General features: G+C 36.4%; 1 protein-coding gene across 1 annotated transcript in view; it reads left to right on the forward strand.

The window, feature by feature from the left end:
- Window positions 1-23,914, forward strand: part of LOC125999138 (cytochrome b-245 heavy chain) — a 40,617-nt gene extending 16,703 nt beyond the window's left edge. The window contains exons 4-13 of the mRNA XM_049767127.1: window positions 730-814; window positions 2,273-2,418; window positions 5,252-5,442; window positions 10,025-10,154; window positions 12,979-13,071; window positions 16,132-16,385; window positions 17,697-17,859; window positions 19,645-19,791; window positions 21,634-21,758; window positions 23,749-23,914. Coding sequence (XP_049623084.1) covers window positions 730-814; window positions 2,273-2,418; window positions 5,252-5,442; window positions 10,025-10,154; window positions 12,979-13,071; window positions 16,132-16,385; window positions 17,697-17,859; window positions 19,645-19,791; window positions 21,634-21,758; window positions 23,749-23,875 — 1,461 coding nt within the window. The 3' untranslated portion in view covers window positions 23,876-23,914. The remainder of the gene's footprint in view (window positions 1-729; window positions 815-2,272; window positions 2,419-5,251; window positions 5,443-10,024; window positions 10,155-12,978; window positions 13,072-16,131; window positions 16,386-17,696; window positions 17,860-19,644; window positions 19,792-21,633; window positions 21,759-23,748) is intronic.
- Window positions 23,915-24,462: the final 548 nt, after the last annotated feature.

Genomic DNA, 24,462 nt, shown 5'->3' on the forward strand with positions numbered 1-24,462 from the left:
GATTAACCAGGCGTGGCCCTGAAGACCCACCAGGTTTGGGGGGATCTTGGTCCCCTGGACTAGTTCAGCCCAGGGGGCCTGTGGCTAGCTGTCCTGCCCAGAGCCCCCAACATACCAGTCAAAGACCCAGAAATCCTGGCATGCGAGTGCTCTGAGCCCAGCCCTGCCCCTCTATTATTTACCATTTCTTTTAACGTAATTTTTATTATCAAATCACCATGATATACTGAGTTTAAAAGTTGTTGATATTTGAATTTCATACATACAATGTTACAACACCCATCCCTTCACCAGTGTTCATTTCCCACCATTTCTTCAGTTACCCTCCCTCCAGCTCTCTCTTTTTCGTCTTTCTCTTTCTCTTGCTTGATCGCTCATAGGCTCTCTCATTTCCCCATTTTCTCATATTTTTCCTTTTAGGCACTGTGGTTTGTAATACCACATACTGAAGGGGTATCACACATATACTTTCAGTTTCCAGTTCTTGTCAAGAGTGATTATTTCTAACTATTATCATCATAATCACTTATCATAATATTTCTTTGGTAAGCAGATTACAACTATTAAACTTGAGAAAGATAGCTGTAACTGAGTTTCAATGTTCTAATCTATTATATAGGTAGAATAATAATTGTAGGATAGTTGTGAGAATTATCTGAAATTTTATATATCTAATGCTTAATACTGAGAAAATAATCGCTGTTTTATTCATTCCCCCTTACTCTATAGTGTTGTTCAACAAGAATTCGAAGACAACTGGACAGAAACCTCACCTTTCACAAAATGGTAGCATGGATGATTGCACTTCACACTGGTAAGTTTATTTGAGTGTATTTGAGATTGAAAAAAACAGAAACAAGAAAATCTCCTCTGTTTTTAAATACATTTTGGGTAAGAGATTAGCCTTTTATAGGTAGAGTAGATGATGATTAGACATGTATTTTTAATAAGTTTGTTAAAAAAAATTTCACCATTGGGGCCAGAGTGATAGGGTGTTTGGCACGCAGCTGACCCAGTACTGATGGCGGTTCGAATCCCAGAATCCCATGGGATGCCTGCCAGGAGCGATTTCTGAACAGAGAGCCAGGAGAACCCCAGAGCTTGAGTTACCCCTGAGTAACTTCTGAACACTGAGCCAGCAGTAACCAGCTGTGACACTGGAAAAAACTTCACCTAATATTATGGTTTATTCATCAAATCTTATAACATTTTCACCTTAGATTCTTCTGAAATTTCGGTATTTACATCACTTATACCTTTTATAATATATAAAGTTATTGGTCCACCTGTGAGATTTCTTGCAACTATTTAGATGGTAGTATTGGCAGAGCCATGGATTTATTTAGTATTCTTAGAAAATCTTCACTAATTGACTTAAAAAATGAATGTGTCAGGTGGTAGAAATGCACACATCCATGGTGAGAAACAAGAGACTTTTCCTCTGGGTTTAAGGAATTATTCCCCAACCTGAATATTATCACTTTGATTATTGGTGTTTCATTGGGTTCACTTGCTACTCATACAGGCTTTCTGAGAAGTAGCAAATGAAATAGTTCAAAAGTGATATGCATGATAATCTTATTAGAAATCATCACAGAAAGGTTACAGATTGGTGTGCCCAGCTGCTTGAATTTTATTTCTAATTCTACTACATTTTAGCTTGGTGATCTTGGACAATGAGTTAACATAATCAACTCATAGTTTTCTCACTTACAGATAAAAAGATACTAGTAGCACCAATATCATTGGGTCAATATAAAGGCCAAGTAATTGTAAAATACTTATAAAAGTTCTTAGAACTGCTTAGACATATGTAAATGCTTGTTAGAGAAAATATATACTTATATTACAGTCCAATAGTTTGTTGGAGTTCAAGAAAATTTTGTGATTACTCTCTGGAATAATCAAAGTCAGGTGAATGGATCATAAATTGTACAAGGTTCTTGTTTGAGTACAATATATTAGTGAGATAGAAATAGGACTTCTTAATATTACCAGAGACCATGATAATTTCACAGACTCTTAGAACTTGGTTGGGCAACTAGGGTCAATTAGTTCCATACCTTTATTTTACAGGGAGAAAACTAAGACTAAAGAGTAGCTTATTTTGAAAATTAATTGCTTTGTCTGTCCAATAATGGTAACTCAGGTTTTATTTATATGCTATAATCTATCCTTGTGATTTCCAGTAGCTCGCTCATAAAGTCAAAGGCTGTAGTAACTCAATTTACAGCAAAATCATATACACATTTTCCCCTTCTCTCCTTTTTAGCGATCCACACTATTGCACATCTATTTAATGTGGAGTGGTGTGTGAATGCCCGGGTTAACAATTCTGATAGTTATTCAATAGCACTATCTGACATTGGAGATAAACCTGGAGAAGAATACCTCAATTTTGCTCGACAGAGAATCAAGGTAAGACTTTTTCTTTCTTTATTCATATGTTTCCTAGATCGTTATAACTAAGAACTAGATTTCAGTGAAACAAGAACATGAATTTGCTAGAACAATGGCAAAAGTTGACTAATCACCAGTGGTACAATCATTGCAGGTTCTAAATGCATGTATTTAAGAGAGCTTAAGTTTTGACGAAGAAATATATTTTCATGGTGCAAACTGGAACCATGACAATGTTCATGAGTCAAAAGAAACCAGGAATATATTCCTAGTCAAACAAAGTTGGGTCTATTACTGCAGCTAAAGAAACCTCAGGCCAAGAAAAAGTCTGAAGCATCTTGGAAAGGTGTGAAGAGATTATTGCAGAATTTGGGCTTGTGTTATATTATTTTGGAGTATTTAAAGGAAGTAAGAATTTGCTCTGAATCAGGTGTCACCAATAACTTAGGGTAGTTCTAAGATTGGGTATCTTAATAATATGTTATTTTCTAGAAGGCAGAGGAATAGAATGGGACTAAATCTGGAATATTAAAAAGCAGTAGACTTTATCATTTTACGTTATATGAAATTTGGTTTTAAAGTGAGATTTTTTTGTCTCCTTCTTTTTTCCTTCCCTATTATAATTCATCCATGATGGATATCACACCTCATCTGATGTTGGTGTTTCAAAAGTATTTTTGTTTGTTTGTTGCACAAACTTGGCAGTGCTCAGGGTTCACTCCTGGCTATGTACTCAGAGATTACACAGGATTTGCTTTGGGACAATATGGGGTGCTGAGGATTGTGTCCAGTGTGCATAGCATGTACATTATCCACTCTACTATCACCTCAGCCCACATTTTGAAAAACATTTTATGTGAAATAGGGACAATTATAGCCTAGTTGTCAGTACCATACCAGCTGCCAGGTGTCAGCTATGCTTTCCTTCATCTTACCTACAATATCTGAGATGAGGATTCATAGATGGTCAATAGAACTGGAAAAATAAACATGTCATATATATAGTCATCTGTTTCATTTCATCTATCAGCTAACTATCATTTTGTTTGTACACAGTATACTAGAAACAATTCAATAGTTTACCAGAGGCAGCCAGTTAGAAATAGGCAAAGACTTCTTTCTTCCCAATGGTTGATGAAACGTCCTATACTCAGAGAGAAGTTCCAAATCATGGACATGTGCCTAGTGGCTTGAGAGAATGGCCAAATCACATTACTATATACCAAATTCCAAATATATTTGTTCATGTTTAGAAAAGGTTACAAAAAATGTGCTGGGGTCAGAAAGATAGTACAGCTGGCAAGGTGCTTGCCTTGCATGCAGCTGACCCAGGTTCAATCTTTGATACCTCAAAAGATCCCCTGAGACTGCCAGGAGTGATCCCTGAGCATAAATCCAGGCACAAGTCCTGAGCACAGCTAGGTGTATCTCCTGCAGAAAGTCCCTTAATTTTGCATAACTCATTTTCTTCAGGCTGGTATAAAAACACTTGCCTCGCCAACTTATGGATAGAATGAAATAATATCAAATAAAAAGATATATTATGGATAGAATGAAATAATATCAAATAAAAAGATATATTTCCGGGGCCGGGCGGTGGCGCTAAAGGTAAGGTGCCTGCCTTGCCTGCGCTAACCTTGGACGGACCGCGGTTCGATCCCCCGGTGTCCCATATGGTCCCCCAAGCCAGGAGCAACTTCTGAGCACATAGCCAGGAGTAACCCCTGAGCGTTACTGGGTGTGGCCCAAAAACCAAAAAAAAAAAGATATATTTCCATGATTCCTTGGATATGTTTTCCTTTATACTGGTCATTGTACAGTGATGAATAAGGATGGGAATATGGACAGAGCAGGAGTGTTGACAATTGTTATGCTCTATGGCCCACTTTTCCCATGTATGTGCTTCTCTACCATCTGTGCTTCTCTACTTTCAAAGACTTAACCTTCATTTCTTTATCAGAGGACATTTCTGGAACAGATGGCCTTCCTTTGCCCACAAATATGAATATCTGTAAGTTACCTGGATGACTACCCCTCAGCTTATAACTGATGGGGCATATTGTAAAAATTCAACCTTCTTGTTTTTAGTCAGAATAAAAAGTCTGACTTATCACTTTTCTCATATTTCCCCTGAAAAAGAAAAATAAAGCTCTTCTCTGGAAGACTCATATTAAGGGGCTAGAGATATAATACTAGGGTTAAGGTGCTTGCCTTGCATACAGCCAATCTTAGTTCAACCCAAAGGCACTTCATTTCATCCACCAACCACTGCTAGGAGTGACCCTTGAGTACAGAGCCAAGAGGAAGCCCTAAGCACCACTGGATTTGGCCTGCCCCCCCCACACATCCCAAAATAAAATAAATGACTTTATATCTCCTTATTTGACATGATTTTTCTTGGTTCTATTGATCATTCACTTACTAGTTTCTCTTCTAATGCACTCTAAATGAAATTGCTCATGAATCCTCATTTCAGGGTCTGTTTTGGGCAACGTAGTCAAAGATAACAGGCATGCCTAGGGTATAGTCGCAAGTTAAGCATTATTGTCTTCTTATAATCATGGAACAAAAAACCTTAGACACATTTAGGATATTTAAGAGTGTACTTATTTTATATATTACTCCCTTGGAACTATTTTCAGTGTATCGGTGAATAATCCCAATGACATTTCAACCATGTAAGGCGAGGTTTCTCCATTCCAAATCTATATATGGTTAAAATTATCTAAACGTTATAAGGTTCTTGCTTTGCACACAATCACCTTGTATATCTGACATCCTATAGATAGATAGGTCTGCATTTGCACAAAAATATTTATGTATATATGCAAAAGTATTTTGTATTTTACAGAACCCAGAAGGAGGTCTATATGTGGCTGTGACTCGATTGGCAGGTATCACTGGAGTTGTCATCACACTGTGCCTCATACTAATTATCACATCTTCCACAAAAATTATCCGGAGATCTTACTTTGAAGTATTTTGGTATACACACCATCTCTTTGTGATCTTCTTCATTGGTCTTGCCATTCATGGAGCGGAGTAAGTTTTTAAACTTTAATTTAAACTCAATTTTCAGGTATGATGCTCCATTAAAGGCATAGAGACATCCATGTTTGTGTATCATCAGTCTATATGCTGAGGGAATAGTAAACATCAATTTGAGAGAAATCAGTGAGCAGCACCGTAGTATCTTGCATCCAATTAATTGCTACTCAGGATGCAGTTAGAGCAGGTTTGAAAAAAAATACACCAAAGTTTGAATGTCTTTGCAATGGTAGAAAACATATTGAGACTATTGGTAGGGTCTAGGATGTCTAAGAAAAAAGTTTTCATGACTTAATTACTCATGGATTAGACAAACACCAAACTAGAGAAACTAACTGTTGTTGTAAATTTTAATTTAAACCAATCATTTATTGATTGTCACTGTGTAAAGTGACTTAGACATTTTGGAGGAATGCTAGAAAGGAAAATACATGGCTATGATTCTTGAAGCATTCTACAACAATAAAGGTAAGGGAGAATTTCTATAAAGTATGGACATAAAATATTAATTTTAATGTCCAAAATGTAGAAATGCTCTTACTATAACCATATTGTGGAGTCATAATAAGCTGCTCTTACTCTAACTGTCTCATAGATGAGAAGTCAGACCAATGAAAAGTAAAATATGTAGCCTAAGCCACTCTTATTGTAAATGTCATAGCTGGGATTAGAAAGAGTTAATATAATGCAAATTATGATTAATATTCTCATAGAGCCACAGTGTCTAGGTGTGTGTGGCTGGGATCATTTGTCTTATTAAGAACTCTCTTTAATATAATATGTTAAAATATCTTTAAAATATGTTTAAAATATCAAAAATTAACTTTAATCCCTGTTTACTGTTTCATGCTATTTTAATTTACCACCTACACACAAAAAGTAGCTTGGGGAATTTCCCTGGTGGGTCTGGGCCTCCAGACTTAGATGTGGAGGAAGTACATGGTCATGGTTTAGTGACTACTTAGAGTCAAGTCAATCTACAGGTGGCAAAGACCTAAGTGTGAAAGGGCGGGGGAGGGTAAAAAGATTGTTGGGAAATCATTTGCATGTATTCCTGACCAACTTGCTGTATAGATAAACCCTTTATAAGCCCCTGAAAACTCAATGTTGATATAGAATTTTTGACTCTCCTAAACCATTTGTATTTCTTTAAGTGGGATTTGGGCATTATCCAACTGCTTCACAGAATTCAAAAGGAAAGCACATTATTTCTTCCCCACTCTAATAATTCAACCACTTTGTGTTTTCATAGTTTTTCACACAAGCATTTTCTGTAGAAGCTGGCAGAAAATATTATCTTTAAACTTCATTTGGAAGAACCTTCTTTATTTGCAGGAATTCCCCACTTGAGTAGAATTTGCCACTTATAACAGTTAGATAAATATTCACAGTATTTTGGCTCATATCAGCTAAAATAAGGAATAAAATAGAAAATTTCTACCTTTGGTCCTATTATTAAGCAGAGAAGGAAGTGGCATCTATTCTAATAACATAAAAATTTCAGAAAATATATGCATATGTATTTTCATTGCAGTGATAGTCTAATTGTCAAGATATGAAAGTTAACCAATGGTCCATGACATATAAAGAAGTTATTACATACATATGGAATACTAATAACTATAAATAAAGATAAAGCTTACCATTTCCTGCAGCATGACTGGATCTAGAGTATATTGTGTTAATTCAAATAAATCAAAAGGAGGACAAATATTGAATAATCTCACTCACATATCGTATATAAAGAAGAAAGGCAAGTAAATAGTATCCTCTGATAAGCAAACTCTTGGGCTTTGGTACAGAACTGAGGTTACCAAATAATAAGGGAAGAAAGCCTGGAAGTAGGAAGAAGTAGTTTAGAAGTGATATAGGGAATTTCGTGGGGGGCCGTTGACACTTTAGGTGTGGTATGGTGGAGCAAATTTGTACCCCAAAAACCATAACCATTAACAGTTCTGTAATCAGATTACTTCTACTACATTTCTTGGCCACACCTAGTGACGCTCGGGGGTTACAACTGGCTATGTGCTCAGAAATCGCTCCTGGCTTGTGGGACCATATGGGATGCTGGGAGATCGAACCGTAGTCTGTCCTAGGTCAGCGCGTGCAAGGCAAACACCCTACCGCTTGTGCCACTGCTCCGGCCCCTACTTCTACATTTTTAAACAAAAAGAAAAAATAAAACAACAAGAGATGGAGGATAAAAGGGATAGTGTGGTGGTTACAGAGTTCCCATTACCCATGTGGCCAATGTGAGTTCAATCCACATCATCCCATATGGTCTCTCGAGCACCACCACAAGTGATTCCTGAGTGAGAGCCAGGAGTAAGCCCTGAACATCGCCAGGTGTGGCTCAAAACCAGAAACAATTATAAAATTAAAAACAAAAAAGATATAGGGGCTAGGGAGATAACACAAGAATCATTCATATATGCTTGCATGTACATGATCCAGGTTCGATCCACAGAACTATATGGCTCCCCAGCTCTACTGGCTATAGTCAGTAGAGGCCACTGGAGGCCTTAGAGAAATAAACAGGTGTCCCTGGTAATCCTGAAATGTTCTGGGGCCCTAGCATTGACATGGTTAGCCAAATATCTCCAGAAGTAAGCCACAGTCTCCTCTGAACATTGCTTCAGGAACAAACACTAAGAAAAAAAATAAAAGAATTGATAAAGTATTTTTAACTGTCATTAATAAATAAATAAATAAATAAATTTGAACATAAGAAACTTGAATAGTTAGCATTTCTTGAGGCCTTACTTCATGTCTGTTGATTTTTATACATTACCCCACTTGATTACCAAACTAAATCTTTAATTTTATTTATTTTAATTTTATTTTAGTTATTTTCGGTTGAAAAATTAAGTATCAAAAATAGTAGTATATATGTTGATTTTTATACATTATCTTACTTGATCACAACTATATATCTTTAATCAAGTACTATTTTAGCTATTTATGGCTGAAAATACTAAGTATCAAAAATAGTTACATATCTTGTCTAAAGTTTAAACTAGTAAATAATAACCCTTGTATCTGAAACTAAGATTTGTAAATCAGGTCTAGAATTACTTTCACTAAAAAATTCTTCTGCCATTTAACTAGTATCCCTAACTCTCAGTATTCTCCTCTGTGAAATAGAGGTTACTTTAATTTTAGGCTTTTCATAAAAAATAAATGTGCATTTCTCTAAACCTAACACATAATATATGTTCAATACGCATATTTTTTCCCAAGACTTAGGGATAGACAGTGACAACAATGGCCTTGAATTAAAACCGTATCAGAATATATACTACGTGGTACAATAAGTTTTATGAACCCTAAACAAACTTTTTAGAAGAGTTACAAAGAGTCTTCAGTGTCTCTTATAATGTAATTTCAAGACCTTGCATTTATGTTCTTTGAAGTCAAGGACATGACATACTGACATACTCAACTTTAAAACTCTCTTTGTTGGGGCCAGAGAAGTGGCACAGGCTGTAGGGCATTTGCCTTGCATGCACTAACATAGGACAGACCGTGATTAGATCCCCCGCATATGGTCCCCCAAGCCAGGGAAGATTTCTGAGCGCAAAGCCAGGGGTAAACCCTGAGCATCACCGGGTGTGGCCCAAAATCCAAAAACCAAAATCAAAACAAAACAAAGAAAAAAACTTCCTTTGTTCAACATCATGAAACTAGCATCATCTTATATTTCAGTAGCTGCTTAATGTAGATTTATTGAATTAAACTGAAAGGTCATTAAGAGACATACTGTCAGTGTTGATGTCTGAGAATATCATAGTCTCTATAAATTAAGTTAATCATTTTGGTTTTATTTAAGCAACTTTAAATTAGCAAAACACTTGGGCTAAGAAACAGGTTTTTGGGTGTGTTTGAATAGATTGCCAACTAACTACACAAGGGTTCCTGACCAAGAGGAGTAAAACTTGCTCTGCTGCCAAGCTCATTGTCCTCATATTGGGGCATCTTGTTATAATTTATTATAATTAGTTGTACTGTAGAACTTTGTGTAATTTACATTTTTGTTTATAAATGAAAATATTTGAGAGATCAGGGAAATAGTACAGGAGTTAAGGTGCATGCCTTGCTTCCAGAAGATCTTCCAGAAGATCTTTGTTTGATCTCTGTCATCACATGGTACTCTAAGACCACAGGACTCAAGAATCACCATATCTTCAGGCCCTTTCATTTATCAGTGAATTTGCTTGGCCAAGCAAGAATCTTTGGCATGAGCCTTTATCTAATGAGCACCACTTGGGAAATCCATGAAAAAAGTAATAGCACTTGAAATAGTAGCATAAATATATTGATGATCCAAAATCCACTCTATAATTTTAATATAAACATTCTTTGTGTCACTATATATGTTTTCTAGTGATAAATATCACAATTATTATTTCCTTTCTTTCTAATCTTTTTGTGGTATGTCAGGAGTAGTTAATAAGACATTACTTTAAAGTATAAAGTACAAGATCATATTAAAATACTTAACATATATCAAGAATCTAAAAATATTAAGCTATTAATTTATTCTGCTTAAGAAATAACCTGGACTTATTCTCCTTAGACGAATTGTGCGTGGACAGACTAAAGAAAGTTTGGATAAACACAAGCCAGAAATATGTGAAAAAAATATCACTGAGTGGGGAAAAATAGAGGAATGTCCCATCCCAGAATTCGCTGGGAACCCTCCTATGGTAAGTTCAATTTATGTTACTATAACATTTTCATTATAAATCATCTTTAAACTATTTATTTACTACACAAAAATGTCTTAGAACATATCTTCTCTGCTGTAACTATTATCTAAACTTATATTTTAAAAAGTACATCATGCATAGGTCTGTTATGAATGTTCTTATATAAAATTTAGAAAAGCTCTGCTGTGTAAGTGCTCATCATGTTCAAGAAGTTCTATCTCCTCTGAACATAGTGACCATAATGATATTAGTTAAGGATTTTCAAAGAGAGTCCCTCTTGAGCTGAGTTGGACAACTCTGATTTTAAGAATCTAGGAGCCTCTAATATACTAAGGGGTAAAACTTAAAGTTATTAGAGCTAGGGAAAATAGATAAATTGACACATCAGTTTCCCTATAAGCCTCAGGAACTTCTCTATGAGTCATAAAAGAGGGAAAGCTCATTCCTACACTCAACAGATATTGTGTAGTATAGCAGAAATATGGCAAAACTGGCCAAAGAAAAATAGACGAATATATTTACCTTCTGTGTGTTTCAAAACATTTCATTGTGTGTATTATCAATAACACTGCTCCATTGAAAGGATGGTGGGAACTATTTTATATTTTTATCCACTGGCTAGTTGTATACTAAATGTTTTGGATATCATGCTGTTTTTGTATAGGCTGTTTTGTATAGGCTGTTTTTGTATAAAATTAGGCAAAAATCAATAATTGCATAGGACATCAAACAATTGTTCTATTTTATTAACTATAGTAAATATAAGGGTATATTTATTGTCTCATTTTATTCTACAATTTGGTCTTGGGGCCACATCCAGCTATATTTAGGGATTACTTAGGGCTCTGTTCAGGGATCACTCCTGGCAAGGCTTGGAGGACTATATGGGGTGCTGTGGTTCAAACTTGGGTCAGTACGTAAGCCAAGTGCTCTATCCACCATGGTATAACTTGACTGTATCCTTTCTATTTCCTACTCATCTACTATAGGAGTACTAGTACTCTAGTCATAAATGTTACCTAGTGATTTAATAGTTATCATCTTTATTCATTAATCAAAGCAACCAGATGCATTAGTAATCTGTTCCCATTATATATAGACATGAGTAGAAAGGATAAAAAGGAAACCATTGCAAGTCCTCTTAATGGTTGGAGGAAAGCATATTTCCTCAAAGATAGCTGGAGTATTATTACCTAACTATTTTTCTACCTCAAAGTAGCATTGCCATTTCTGAGGTTATTAAAGACGTTTTCTTGGGCTTGAGCATTATCACATTTGCCTTGCATGTGGCTGACCTGGGATAAACACAGGTTTGATTCTTAGCATGGTCCACTAAGCCTGCCAGAAGCAATTTCTGAGTGCAGAACCAGGAGCAACCCCTGATCACCACCAGTTGTAGCCCAAAAACCAAAACCAGAGAGAGAGAGAGAGAGAGAGAGAGAGAGAGAGAGAGAGAGAGAGAGAGAGAGAGAGAGAGAGAGATTGTCTTAACCTTGATAACATTCAAAGGATCTGACAATGAAGAAATGAAAGATGTGATACTGCTTAAAAACCTTTTCCATAAAAATAAATATGGTAGCAAAACGTTTTTGCTTCTAAGGGAAGATATTTTTCAACTTTGGCTGGGATTGGGAATGCTTGGATTATCTCAATTTGCAGCAATAGGTTTTTTTTGGGGGAGGGGTTCCGGCCACACCCATTTGATGCTCAGGGGTTACTCCTGGCTAAGGGCTCAGAAATTGCCCCTGGCTTGGGGGGACCATATGGGATGCCAGGGGATTGAACCGCGGTCCTTCCTTGGCTAGCGCTTGCAAGGCAGACACCTTACCTCTAGCGCCACTTCACCGGCCCCTAATAGGTTTTTTTTAATATATAAAACTAAAAGAGAGACCTGAGAGATAGTATAGGGGTTTAAGGTGCTTGTCTTGCCTGTTCACCCCATTTTGATCCTTACCATGGCTATGGTTCTCCACCCCAAGCACAGCTAGGAGTGACCTTTAAGTGAGCACAGAACTAGAAGTAAGCCTTTAGCAACACTGACTTTGGTCCAAACACATCACCTGAAATCTAATAAAAAATTGTATGACACTATGTGTAACAGTCTAATTTTTTCCTTTTGGGTATTAATTCTTTAATTTTATTTTGTATATAATATCATCTAAAATTATTTGCTACTTTAAGCATTATATATTATGAACATAATTACTGAACGCTAAAATGGATCTTTTGGCCTAAATGTTTTAATATTGCCAACAATACTATTGGAAAATTCCAGTGTTAGTAAATAGTGCAGATTCTGACAAGAGGAGAATGATAGAGAAATTGGAAAATCTTTAAGTTTGTCCTGTTTAGCATTGCACAACTACTAGAATTTAGTAGTATATCAGAGAAATAGCTGAATTATTGCCTGAAATTTCTTATATTGCAAAAGATTAAAATTTGACATCATTGCATTAAAATATGCTGTTGCTGAAATGCTATCTCTTTAGAGAAATATTCATTCTGAAACCATCCTTGCTCTGCTCAAGGGTTATCGCAATTGCTGTTGCAACACTTGGAGGAAATTCCACCCTTGTGGGCAGTTCCTCTTGGGAAAGTTTCATACTGTACACATAGTTCCCTAATGTGGCTAAGGAGAATGTCCTTTTTGTTTTTACTAGCTAGATCATTTATTTTACATGTAGTTTGTGTAGAAGAAATATATGAATCTTATACTAAATATTTAATCAGGCCCATTTTAACTTTACTCAAAATGTTTTGTCTCTGTGAATCTTTTAATTTTCACCCTTCAACACATTAATCACTTTTGTTTTGATTACAGACTTGGAAATGGATAGTGGGCCCCATGTTCCTGTATCTCTGTGAGAGGTTGGTCCGGTTTTGGCGATCTCAACAGAAAGTTGTCATTACCAAGGTAATGGCTGGTTTGGAGTTACTAATAGCATAAGGAAAAATCTACCCAAGTCTTCTATATTATTAGGGTTTTTTACTCAGTTTCCCTGGTTCCACATCTGCAGAGTCAATCAATCTCGGATCAAAAATACTTATTCTATAGTTCAGCCATTTATAGTGAACATGTGCAGTAGTTTTTCTTGTCACTACTCACTACATACACAACACAATAAAACTATTATAGCATTTACATTTCATTTCATAATCTATATATCAGTTAAAGTACATCAGAGAATATGCTAATATATAAACACTATGCCATTCTATAAAAGTTCATAATATCTGACAAATTGGGTCTATGAAGATCTCCAGAAACCAATCCCTTGAAGATTATGAGACATGAATTTACTTGCTTTTAAGTGGCTATTTCAAAACAAATGAATATAAATAAATAAATAAATAAATAAATAAATAAATAAATAAATAAATAAATAAATAAATAGAGGGCTGGAGAAATAATACTGTAGATAGGGCCATTGCTTTGCATGACTCCTGCCTTGGTTCAATCCTTGGCACCCTATATAGTTGACCAAGTCTGCCAAGAGAGATTCCTTAGCTTAAAGCCAAGAGTAAGGCAAGAGCACAACCGTCTGTGGCCTCAAAACAAACACAGGTTAATAAAATGAAAAGTCCATGTACTAGTATAAAGCAATACCAGCAAAGACCATTTTTACAGGCCTCCAGAGCCACACTCAGTGTCTTCTTATGATGTCAGGGATAAACCAGTGTTGGTCATATGTAAAGTTTGTGTTTTAAGTCCTATTCTATTTACTGGGCCTTTAACATTTCTTTTTTTTTTTTTATTTCTGTAGAGGTTTGTAGAAAGTAGTGCAGCTAGCATTGGATCTTTTTAAATAAAAGAACCCATAATAGTTCTCCTTTTGCATCAAATTTATATATTATTATACAAATAAATGCCATGCATCAGCAAAAGGAGCAGCCACAAAATTTCCCTTCCATAGAGTGATCAAACAGAAAGCATTTTTATGGCAGACTTCTAAGAATAAATTATTTAATTGAATCACCATGATGTATACAATTACAAAGGTGTTCATGATTGAGTTTCAGTCATACAATGTCCAACACCCTTCACCAGTGCACATTTCCCACCACCCAGTTTTCCTTTCCCCCTCCCCCTGCCCTCATCTTGCTGGCTCTCTGGCAGACATTTTTCTTTTCTTTCTCTTCTTTTTTTATTTATTTTTATTTTTTTATTTTTATTTTATTTTTTATTTTATTTTTTATTTTATTTTTATTTATTTTTATTTTATTTTTATTTATTTTTTATTGCAGTTTGCAATATTGTTACTCAGTATTACTGAATATTTATATAGTGGTCTCTTCTCTAAACGTGCTTCCCTATTATTTGTGGCAAATTTCAATCTTAAGCACATCTACACAATGGAATACTATGCAGCTATTAGGAAACATGAAGTAATAAAATGTATACATGGGTAGATATGAAGAATGTTAAACTAAGCAAAATGATGCAGAGGGGGAGGGGTAGACATAGAATGACTGCACTCATTTGTAAGATATAAAAACAGTACAGTAATAATATCCAAAACAAAAGACATGAGAACCAAGAGGACTGGCCTGTTGTAGGAAGCTTGTCCCAAAGAGCAGAGGAGTATAGTTAGGACAGATAAATGACTGCTATGGCAATAATAATTGTAAATGATCACTCTGTATAAACTGGGCACTGAAAGAAGGTAAAATAGTATGATGATATGCTTTCAGTAACAATATTGCAAATCATAATGTATAAAAGTAAAATAAAAAATAAAAAGCCATGAGTTGTGAGATCACCACACACACTGTATTTCTAAACCCCACACAGCAGGTCTGAAGAAGTAGGGTGGTGATGAAGAAATAATAAACCCAGCCAGTCAAGAAAAGATGATTATGGTGTCCATGTTTTATTGCTTTGTGCTCTCTGCTTGAGCCAACAAGCCAGAACTCTTTATTCTTTATTAAAACTAATTCCCAATTCCAGGAGGTGAAGGTCAAGAGAGAAAGAGAGAGAGACACAGACAGACAGACAGAGACAGAGAAAGAGAGACAGAGAGACAGAGAAAAGTACCCATCCAGTGGGTTTTTACATATCAAAGGAAGAGGTTTAAAGAAGGAGGAAATTGGGTGAACACTTTTGTTTGGGGTTGATAGCTGGGTGTCATCTTACAAGTAATTATTTTGCAAACCAGTGTTGAAAGGAAAAAGGGAGTGACAGAGTGAGTGTGTGCATACAAAAGAGTGAGTGAGAGAGAGAGAGAGAGAGATAAAGAGAGAGAGAGAGAGAGAAAGAGAGAGAGAGAAAGAGAGAGAGAGAGAGAGAGAGAGAGAGAGAGAGAGAGAGAGAGAGAGAGAGAGAGAGAGAGAGAGAGAGAGAAGAAAAATGCCAGAGGCAGGCAGGGGGAGATGAGAGGGGGAGGGCAGGAAGTAAACAGGGGCATTTGTGGTAGGAGATGTGCACTGGTGAAGGGATGGGTGTTGAACATTGTATAACTGAAACTCAAGCATGAACAACTTTGAAACTATCTCACAGTGATTCAAAATAAATTTTAAAAAAATGAAAACTAAGCAGGAAACTATTTTGATATTTCTAGATGCTACCTAGCAATTTCAGGGAAAAGAATTTTCATTTAAGATTGATATCTAAAGTTAGATTCCTTGGTTAAAACAACAACAACAAAAGGTATATTCTCTGGAAAAGAACAAGAAAAATCAGAGAATATTTGTATTGTGGGGAGGAAATTTCAGGCACTCAACTGAAGTCTGGGCTGATACAACAGGGACAACTAAAGTCAGGATAAACCCTGACATTTGTCCCAAATTAAAGACAGAGGACCTTTGTATCTATTTCTGCATCTGCTTGTCACTGGCTATGGGCTATAGTCATGAAAAAATTTCCATTAGAGGTCCATCTGTTGGAGGAACTGGCTTACCATAGATTTTTATTATGTGAAATCTGAAAAAAATATTTGGGCAAAGTATAGTTTTCAGACATGTACTTTGTATGTAGGTGGTCACTCACCCTTTCAAGACTATTGAACTACAGATGAAAAAGAAAGGATTCAAGATGGAGGTGGGACAGTACATATTTGTCAAGTGTCCCGAGGTGTCCAGACTCGAGTGGCACCCTTTCACACTGACCTCTGCTCCTGAGGAAGACTTCTTTAGTATCCATATCCGTATCGTTGGGGACTGGACAGAAGGACTATTCAATGCCTGTGGCTGTGATAAGCAAGAGTTTCAGGATGCCTGGAAACTACCTAAGTAAGTACAACATGCATGTGTTAAATCCAATGAATTCAAAAAAATAAAAAAACAGGGGCTGGAACGATGGCTTAGCAGTAGGGCATTTGCTTTACACGCGGCTGACCCAGGACGGACCGCATTTAGATCCCCCGGAGTCCCATATGGTTCCCCAAACCAGGAGCAATTTCTGAGTGCATAGCCAGGAGTAACCACTGAGTGTCATGGGGTGTGGCCCAAAAGAAAAAAAAAAGAAAAAGAAAAACACCAATTAGCTCCTCTTCTCCCATCTCTCATTCTATCACTCCAGCATTCTTACAAAACACACATATTCTCCAAATACAGGAAGTGGACTCTGTGTTCCCCGTTTTCTATTTGTGGCTTGTCTATCCATACCTTTATAAATCTGAAATGGAACATAGAATATTTGAATCAGAGGCCAGAGCTATAATATAGTGGTTTTGGCAATGGCCTTGCACACAACCAAATCTAGAATCCCATATGGTCCCCTGAGCACTGCCAGAAGTGATTCCTGAGTTCTTAACTAGGAATAACTCCTGAGCATTATTGGTGTGGCTCAAAAACCAAAATAAATAAAATGTTTGAATTTAATACTGGTAATAAATATCCCACATCCTTTAAATGTTTATAATAATTTAAACCAAGTGATTTTCTTAACAAATTATAGTACATCAAAGATGTAAAGTGGGGCCCGAGATGTAAAAATTTCAATTGGCATGTCATTTCAGAGTAAATGTCACATATAATTTACATGGGTAACATAGTCAGACACTTAGTAAATTCTGAAGAAAAGCTTTTTTATTTTTATTTTTTGAGAGGCCTGAGAGATATTTCAGGAGATAGTGTGCTTGCCTTGCACCTGGCCAACTGGGCTCAAAACTAGTCATTCCATATGGTGTCCTGAGCACTGCCAGGAATGATTCCTGGGTGCAGTGCCAGGAGTAACCCCTGAGGATTGCCAGGTGTGAACCAACTCTTTCCAAATAAAAATAAAAGAAAAAACTTTTAAATAATTCAGTAAATAAAAATTTAAGAACCAGAGAAATTAAATCTCCAAGGTATTGTGTTATAGAAAAATCCCACTTTAGTTCAATGGGCATCATAGGAAGAAATTTCAAGTGTGAAACATTGTGTGTGCCCAGTGTTGACAGTAAGATAGTACCTAAAAGCAATTTCCTAGTACAAAGAACCCCACAGATAAAAAAAATATTATTTCAAAGTGCATATTGCATATACCCTATAATAATCTGTTCCCTATACTACTTCTAATGGCAAAATATCTCTGTAACCTTATTCCACACTTTTCTCCAGGATAGCAGTTGATGGACCCTTTGGGACAGCCAGCGAAGATGTATTCAGTTATGAGGTGGTGATGTTAGTGGGAGCTGGTATTGGTGTTACACCCTTCGCATCCATTCTCAAATCAGTCTGGTACAAATATTGTAATAATGCTACCACTCTGAAGCTTAAAAAGGTAGGTTTATCCATATCTCAGAAGGCCCACACATCACCTTCTGACAAGTGAAGTTCAGAGTATATTCCAAGCTGGGTCAGAGACCTATAATAGTGATGAAAAATTTTAGGGTACTCTAGAAGGGCTAGGTAAGTTAAGTGATATTAGAAAAATAAATGTGCTTTTATATAAACAGGCCTATTTGGGAAAGTAATAAAGTACTTGGAAGCCTTGCTAGAAATTTAATAGGACATTGAGAAAAGAAAAACATTCATAATTCAATTCAATTATCCTTTTGTGTATGTTTTCTAATATTTTCCTATGTGGATACATAGGAAAGAATATCTTAAGATACTTCTTAAGAGTATCTTAAGAAGTTGTAAATACTGACTTGCACAATTTCATATTCTCCATTTAAATATTGTATTTATATTTTAGAGTGTTTTTAATGATTCCTTCATGTTCCACTGAAGTAATATGGACTATTTTTCTGTAATCCTATGTTGAATATTGAGGTGGATTCCATTTCTTTTTTAATTTAATTTTTGGGCCAGGCCTGGTGGTGCTCAGGCAGTGCTTACTTCTTTCTCTGCTCAGGAATCACTGCTAATGGAGCTTTGGGCACCATATGTGGTGTGGGGAATTGACCCCAGGCTCCCTGGATGCTAGGCAAACACCTTAATCCCTGTTTAATTTCTATGCAAAGTGATTTCATTTCTAATCTACAATTAGTATGGTTTATTCTGAAGGGAAAGGGGAGGAAAACATCATTTTAAGAAACATTTACTTGTGGATAGCACATCAGAATAAATTACCAGAGGGAATAATTTCACACTTCTTTCAAATATGAGTGACCACACCAAACCTATTACCACATTATCAATATTTTTTCATCACAGTCCAATGGGGCCCTCCTTCCAAAACCTCCTTCTCCACCACCTTCCTAATTTCAGTTCTATTGTTAGAGTTCAAGGTCTTGCTTGTGACTTCATCTGTCCCCTTGTTTGGCTTGTCTATATCCAATGCATGAGTGGGGCCATTTGATATTTGTCTTTATCTTTTTAACTTACTTTGCTTAACATGACACAATCTGGTTCTATCCAAGACTTAACTACATGCAAGTATTCATCATTTTTAAAGCTGAAAAATATTCTATTTGCATAGAGATCACCATTTCTTTATTCACTCATCTAATTTCGTAGTTTAATTTTTTTAACTCTTGGCTATTGTAAACATAGGTGTGCAAATATTTTTTAATTAGTAGATATTTTAATTAGTAGACAAGTAGATATTTTAATTAGTACATATAAATAAGACTTATTTTATAAAACATGAGACCATCTAAAGGAATACCTCTAGTAGGACTTTTTACTGACTTTTTATTTCCATTTACCTCTTCTCTGTGTGATGGATTTGTGTGTAAAAATAATTTTTACTCTAGCCAGCTTATAAGCACCTGGCAATATCAGGTGGATGGCAATATATGCTAGTCTAGATTCCATTGATCTTTCTGATATGAGGTGTAAAGGAATCAAGGGATTCTGGGAGAACAAGAGCAGAACAAGAGGGAAAGTAGTACAATAATTTTAAGTGATATATATTTGAAACCAAAGTATTACTTTAGTGTCTTGAAAGTGTGAAACTTAGAGTGCTCATGTGAACTAGTTTGTGAAATATTCAGAGCACTTTGAAAAATATTTTTAGGTATTCTGAGCAAGAGAAAAATGTTTGGGAAGGTAAAAATCCATGTGTTCATGCTGACATGATTATTTATATGTACTCTACTTCATGATCTGTCTCTTTCAGATTTATTTCTATTGGCTATGCCGAGACACACATGCCTTTGAGTGGTTTGCAGACTTGCTGCAGCTTCTGGAGACCCAAATGCAGGAGAAGAACAATGCTGACTTCCTCAGCTACAACATCTATCTCACTGGATGGGATGAGTCTCAGGTGAAGAAAATACCCCAGATCCCAGGTCTTTCCTCTAGTCCCCAACTGAATTCCCATGACTATTGGAATGATTAGTATACTGTTCTTCCATAGAATAATTGATGGATTCAGATCTCTCCATTCATCTCAATAATATCCATATATATTCATACTGCTAAGACCAAATTAAAGTTTGCATATAGAAAACAGATCAAATATAAGGAGTCTAAAGAGAATAGAGTCATAATTTTGAGATTTTTAGAGGTGTGGAACTAGTTGGACAAAAATCTTTCATTTTTCTTAAAACCCATAGATGAGTGAGACCATTCTGCATCTTTCTCTGACTTATTTCACTCAGCATAAGAGATTTATTTTTAAATAAATGTAATTGTGATTTTTTTTTGTTTTTTTTTGTTTTTGTTTTTGTTTTTGGGCCACACCCGGTGACGCTCAGGGGTTACTCCTGGCTATGCGCTCAGAAGTCGCTCCTGGCTTGGGGGACCATATGGGATGCCGGGGGATCGAACCGCGGTCCTTCCAAGGCTAGCGCAGGTAAGGCAGGCACCTTACCTCCAGCGCCACCGCCCGGCCCCGTAATTGTGATTTTTTTTTTTTTGATTTTTGGGCCACACCCGGTAACACTCAGGGGTTACTCCTGGCTATGTGCTCAGAAGTTGCTCCTGGCTTGGGGGACCATATGGGACACCGGGGGATCGAACCGCGGTCCGTCCAAGGCTAGCGCAGGCAAGGCAGGCACCTTACCTTTAGCGCCACCGCCCGGCCCCGTAATTGTGATTTTTTTTATTGAAGAAACCTGTTGTTCAAACTGAAGCCCCCTAGAATAGTAGCAGAAGACAAAATGTTATTATGTTCACATATGACTTCCTTTTTTTTTTTTTTTTTTGGTTTTTCGGTCACCCCGTTTGATGCTCAGGGGTTACTCCTGGCTAAGCGCTCAGAAATTGCCCCTGGCTTGGGGGGACCATATGGGACGCCGGGGGGATCGAACTGCTATCCTTCCTTGGCTAGCGCTTGCAAGGCAGACACCTTACCTCTAGCGCCACCTCGCCGGCCCCCACATATGACTTCTTAAACTTGGCTTAACAAATCTTTTTTAACTAAAATATAAAAGCATTTTAAGCTCTAACTATTTAGTGATGTCCCAAGTGAGTGAGGATATATTAGGATGAGAAAAGAAAGTCAGATATACAAAAGTGAGGAAAAATGATGCAAACATTGAGAACATGTAAATCCTATTCGCACTTTAAAGCTGACTCAAAACCCTGTCACTCACTCAGAAACTTTCCCGTATTTTCCACTACAACTCCTTTGTTATTTCACCATGCTTGTGTTTCTTCCAAAGTATTCATGTGTACACTTTGAGGTGTCTTTCTAGAGAAAATGGCTTAAGGAGATCTTTTTTTGTTGAGCATTGTTTATTGTTTCCAGCAGTGCACCTTGCTTCAAATCTGTATAGTTCAAGAAAGTGCAAGCTTAAGTGGTGAATTGTCTGTGTATTTTTAACAGCAGATCAGAATGTCTTTGTGTGTGTGTGTGTGTGTGTGTGTGTGTGTGTGTGTGTGAGCGCTCACACCCGCGCGCTGGGGATCAAACCTAGAACCTCCTAACCTCCTACAAGCAACTTCACTATGTGTCTGATTTTTTTTTCCGACTTTTTGGTTACATCTCATGCTGTTCAGAGCTTATTCTCCTGGCTCTGCTCTCAGTAATCACTCTTGGCAAGCTCAGAGGACCATAGCCCGGACTCAAACCAAGTGGGCTAAATGCAAGGCAAGTGCCCTATTTACAGTACTATCTCTCCAGCTCCTGATTTTTTTTCTGAATTTATATTCTTTTCCGCAGGCAAATCACTTTGCTGTGCACCATGACGAGGAAAAAGATGTGATCACTGGCCTGAAACAAAAGACCTTATATGGAAGACCCAACTGGGATAATGAGTTCAAGACAATTGCAAGTCAACACCCAAAGTAAGGAATCTAATCAGAGTGTTCATAAGGCTTAAGGTTAATAAGGTCTATATAGCATTAGTTCCATATTTGTGACTTTATTTGCATATTCTGGAGATGAAAACACCTAAATTACTATGTTTATACCTAACACAAGATTCTTAATATTGCTGGCATTAAGAGGAAGCCTACATCACACCAAAATTACCTAGAGAGAGTTGTTATAAGCAAAACTTCCCAAGACCCACCTGAAGCTTTCTGAATCCTGTTCCTCCCAGTTCTTTTTATTTTAATTTAGTCATTCCAAAACTTTGAGGACCACTTATTTTTCCAGAATACTGATAACCTGAGAATCACCATCAGCGGCTCCTTTAGTCTCCTTGCTCTTTGGTGAACTTATGCATTGCTGAATGATATTTTAGTTTTTATAATTTTTAATTATCATGAACTACAGTTACAATTCATTATTAAGTTTCAGGCATATAATGTTCTGACATGAATCCCTTCACCAGTGTCCACATCTCTTTACTAATGCCCCAAGTTTCCCTAGAGTAGGCACTTTCCCTTTGCATCACTGTCCTAGTGTTCCCTTCCATATTTTATCCCTCAATTCCAGTCCAAAGGCAAGCATTTTATTAAAGAATAATTTTCAGCTCTTCTTTTTTATTGACTTTGGACTTTATTATTCCCTTAAAGAGTTTCTTTATATTCCACATATTAAAGAGTATTCTATTTATGTTCCTCTTCCTCTGACTACACTCAACATGGTATAGTCTAGATTCATCCGTATAAAATCAAATTGCATGAATTTATCTATTTTAACTGCTGAGTCATATTCCAATGCATATATATATTATATGAGTATGTATGCATATAATATATATATTAGTTTTTTTGTCCAGTTATATGTTCGTAGGTGTTTGGGTTGTTTCTAGATTTTGGCTATAGTGAATTGTGTTGCAATGAATTGCTGAATGAATAGAAGCTCAACTGCTATTTTTGAGTAATTACCATATTGACTTCCCAAAATGCTAGCTCAGTCAAAAGTGTCATCAATAGCGAGTGAATGGGAGTCTGTTATTTCCCCTCATATCCTCACCAACACCAATTGTTGTGCTTCTATGTGATGGATATCAGTCACTCTAGCATAAAGTTTTGATTTGAATTTCCCAGATGATTAGTGATATAGAGAATTTTTATATGCTTTTTGGCCATCTGTATGTCTTCATCGAGGACACTTCTGTTCATCAAAAACAACAACAACAAACCAATCCTTTTATTTATGGGATTATATTTTTTCCTTGTATATTACACCAATGCTTTATATATTTGGGATATTAACCTTTTATTAAACTTTTATAAGGTGAGTGGTAAACAAAAAGTTTTTCCCAGTTTTTGGGCTGTCTTTGTATTCTGGCCGTGGTTTCTTTTAAGGTGCAGAAGCTTGTTAATTTAATATAGTCCCATGAAAGTTCTTCTAAAAACACAGATGCTGATTTAGTAAATCTGGGGTATAACCCAAGAATCTGCATTCTTTAAAAGAGAACTCCAAAGGTTAATGGTCCATCTTGAAAATAAAGGGTTCAAACCCTAAATTGTTAGAGAGATACAGCCAAGCTCTGCCAACCAAGCTATTGTCATAGTTGTTTGCCCTTATTTTATGAGGAAGGAGTTTCCTAATTCTCCTTTAATGTCAGTTTCCAGGGAAACAAATGTCTTTTGGAGTATGCAGGCAGACCTTTCCCCCAGCTATCCAAACAGAACTGAGCCCAAACAGACCTGCAGAGAAATTTGGTTCTGTCATTTGTGAAAAAAAAAAAAAAAGACAGAGGAGCAGAGGAAATTACTTCTTACGGGTGCCTCCCATTTAGAAGGAAATCAATGGGAACAGACAATACACACACACACACACACACACACACACACACACACACACACACACACACACACGTATTGTCACTTATTTCATTACAAAGTCTGAAACTGTCTTTTTCTCTCCCTTTCTCCAAAGTACCAGAATAGGAGTTTTCCTCTGTGGACCAGAAGCCTTGGCTGAAACTCTCAGTAAACAGAGCATTTCCAATTCCGAATCTGGCCCCCGGGGAGTGCACTTCATCTTCAATAAGGAAAACTTCTAACTAATCTCCCATGAAAATCTAAATGTAGGTTATGTAGCCAAATGCTCAAATAATGCTAGCTGATTATGGAAATTTCCCCCTTAAAAAGTGGGGAAGAAAAGGCAATGATAATATGGTTGTTCTTACATTGAAAAAAAGAATCAGAGATTGTTTGATGCTAATCATTTGTACAGGATTTTATGATTTTAGGACATTTTTTAACAAGCTTTACTTCATGTTTTCCCTCCCTGTAATACTAGGGAAAAGTGGGTAAAGATACCTAGATTTGTCTTCTATGAATAAAAATGGGGAGGCTCAAAACAGTGAGTTTACTTCTGAAAGTTTAAGAAGCTGAGACCATTTCTGTTTTGGAAGTCTTCCTATTATATTAAAATTTTCCCCTTCCCCGATATTAAATTTCTTACAAACAACTTTTAGTAATCCTAGTAAGAAAAAAAAACAGGGAGTGACTATTTATTTTCCTCTTGTGTCATTTTTTGTTATTATTGTCAAATGGAAGGAAAACTTTCAAATAGCAGAGATAAAATATGCTGAAAGTAAAGCAGTCCTTAGTAGTGAAAGGAGTGACATTTGATAATATGGCAGTT

The sequence above is a fragment of the Suncus etruscus genome, chromosome X (assembly GCF_024139225.1).
Source record: "Suncus etruscus isolate mSunEtr1 chromosome X, mSunEtr1.pri.cur, whole genome shotgun sequence".
In the NCBI taxonomy this organism is placed as follows: Eukaryota; Metazoa; Chordata; class Mammalia; order Eulipotyphla; family Soricidae; genus Suncus; species Suncus etruscus.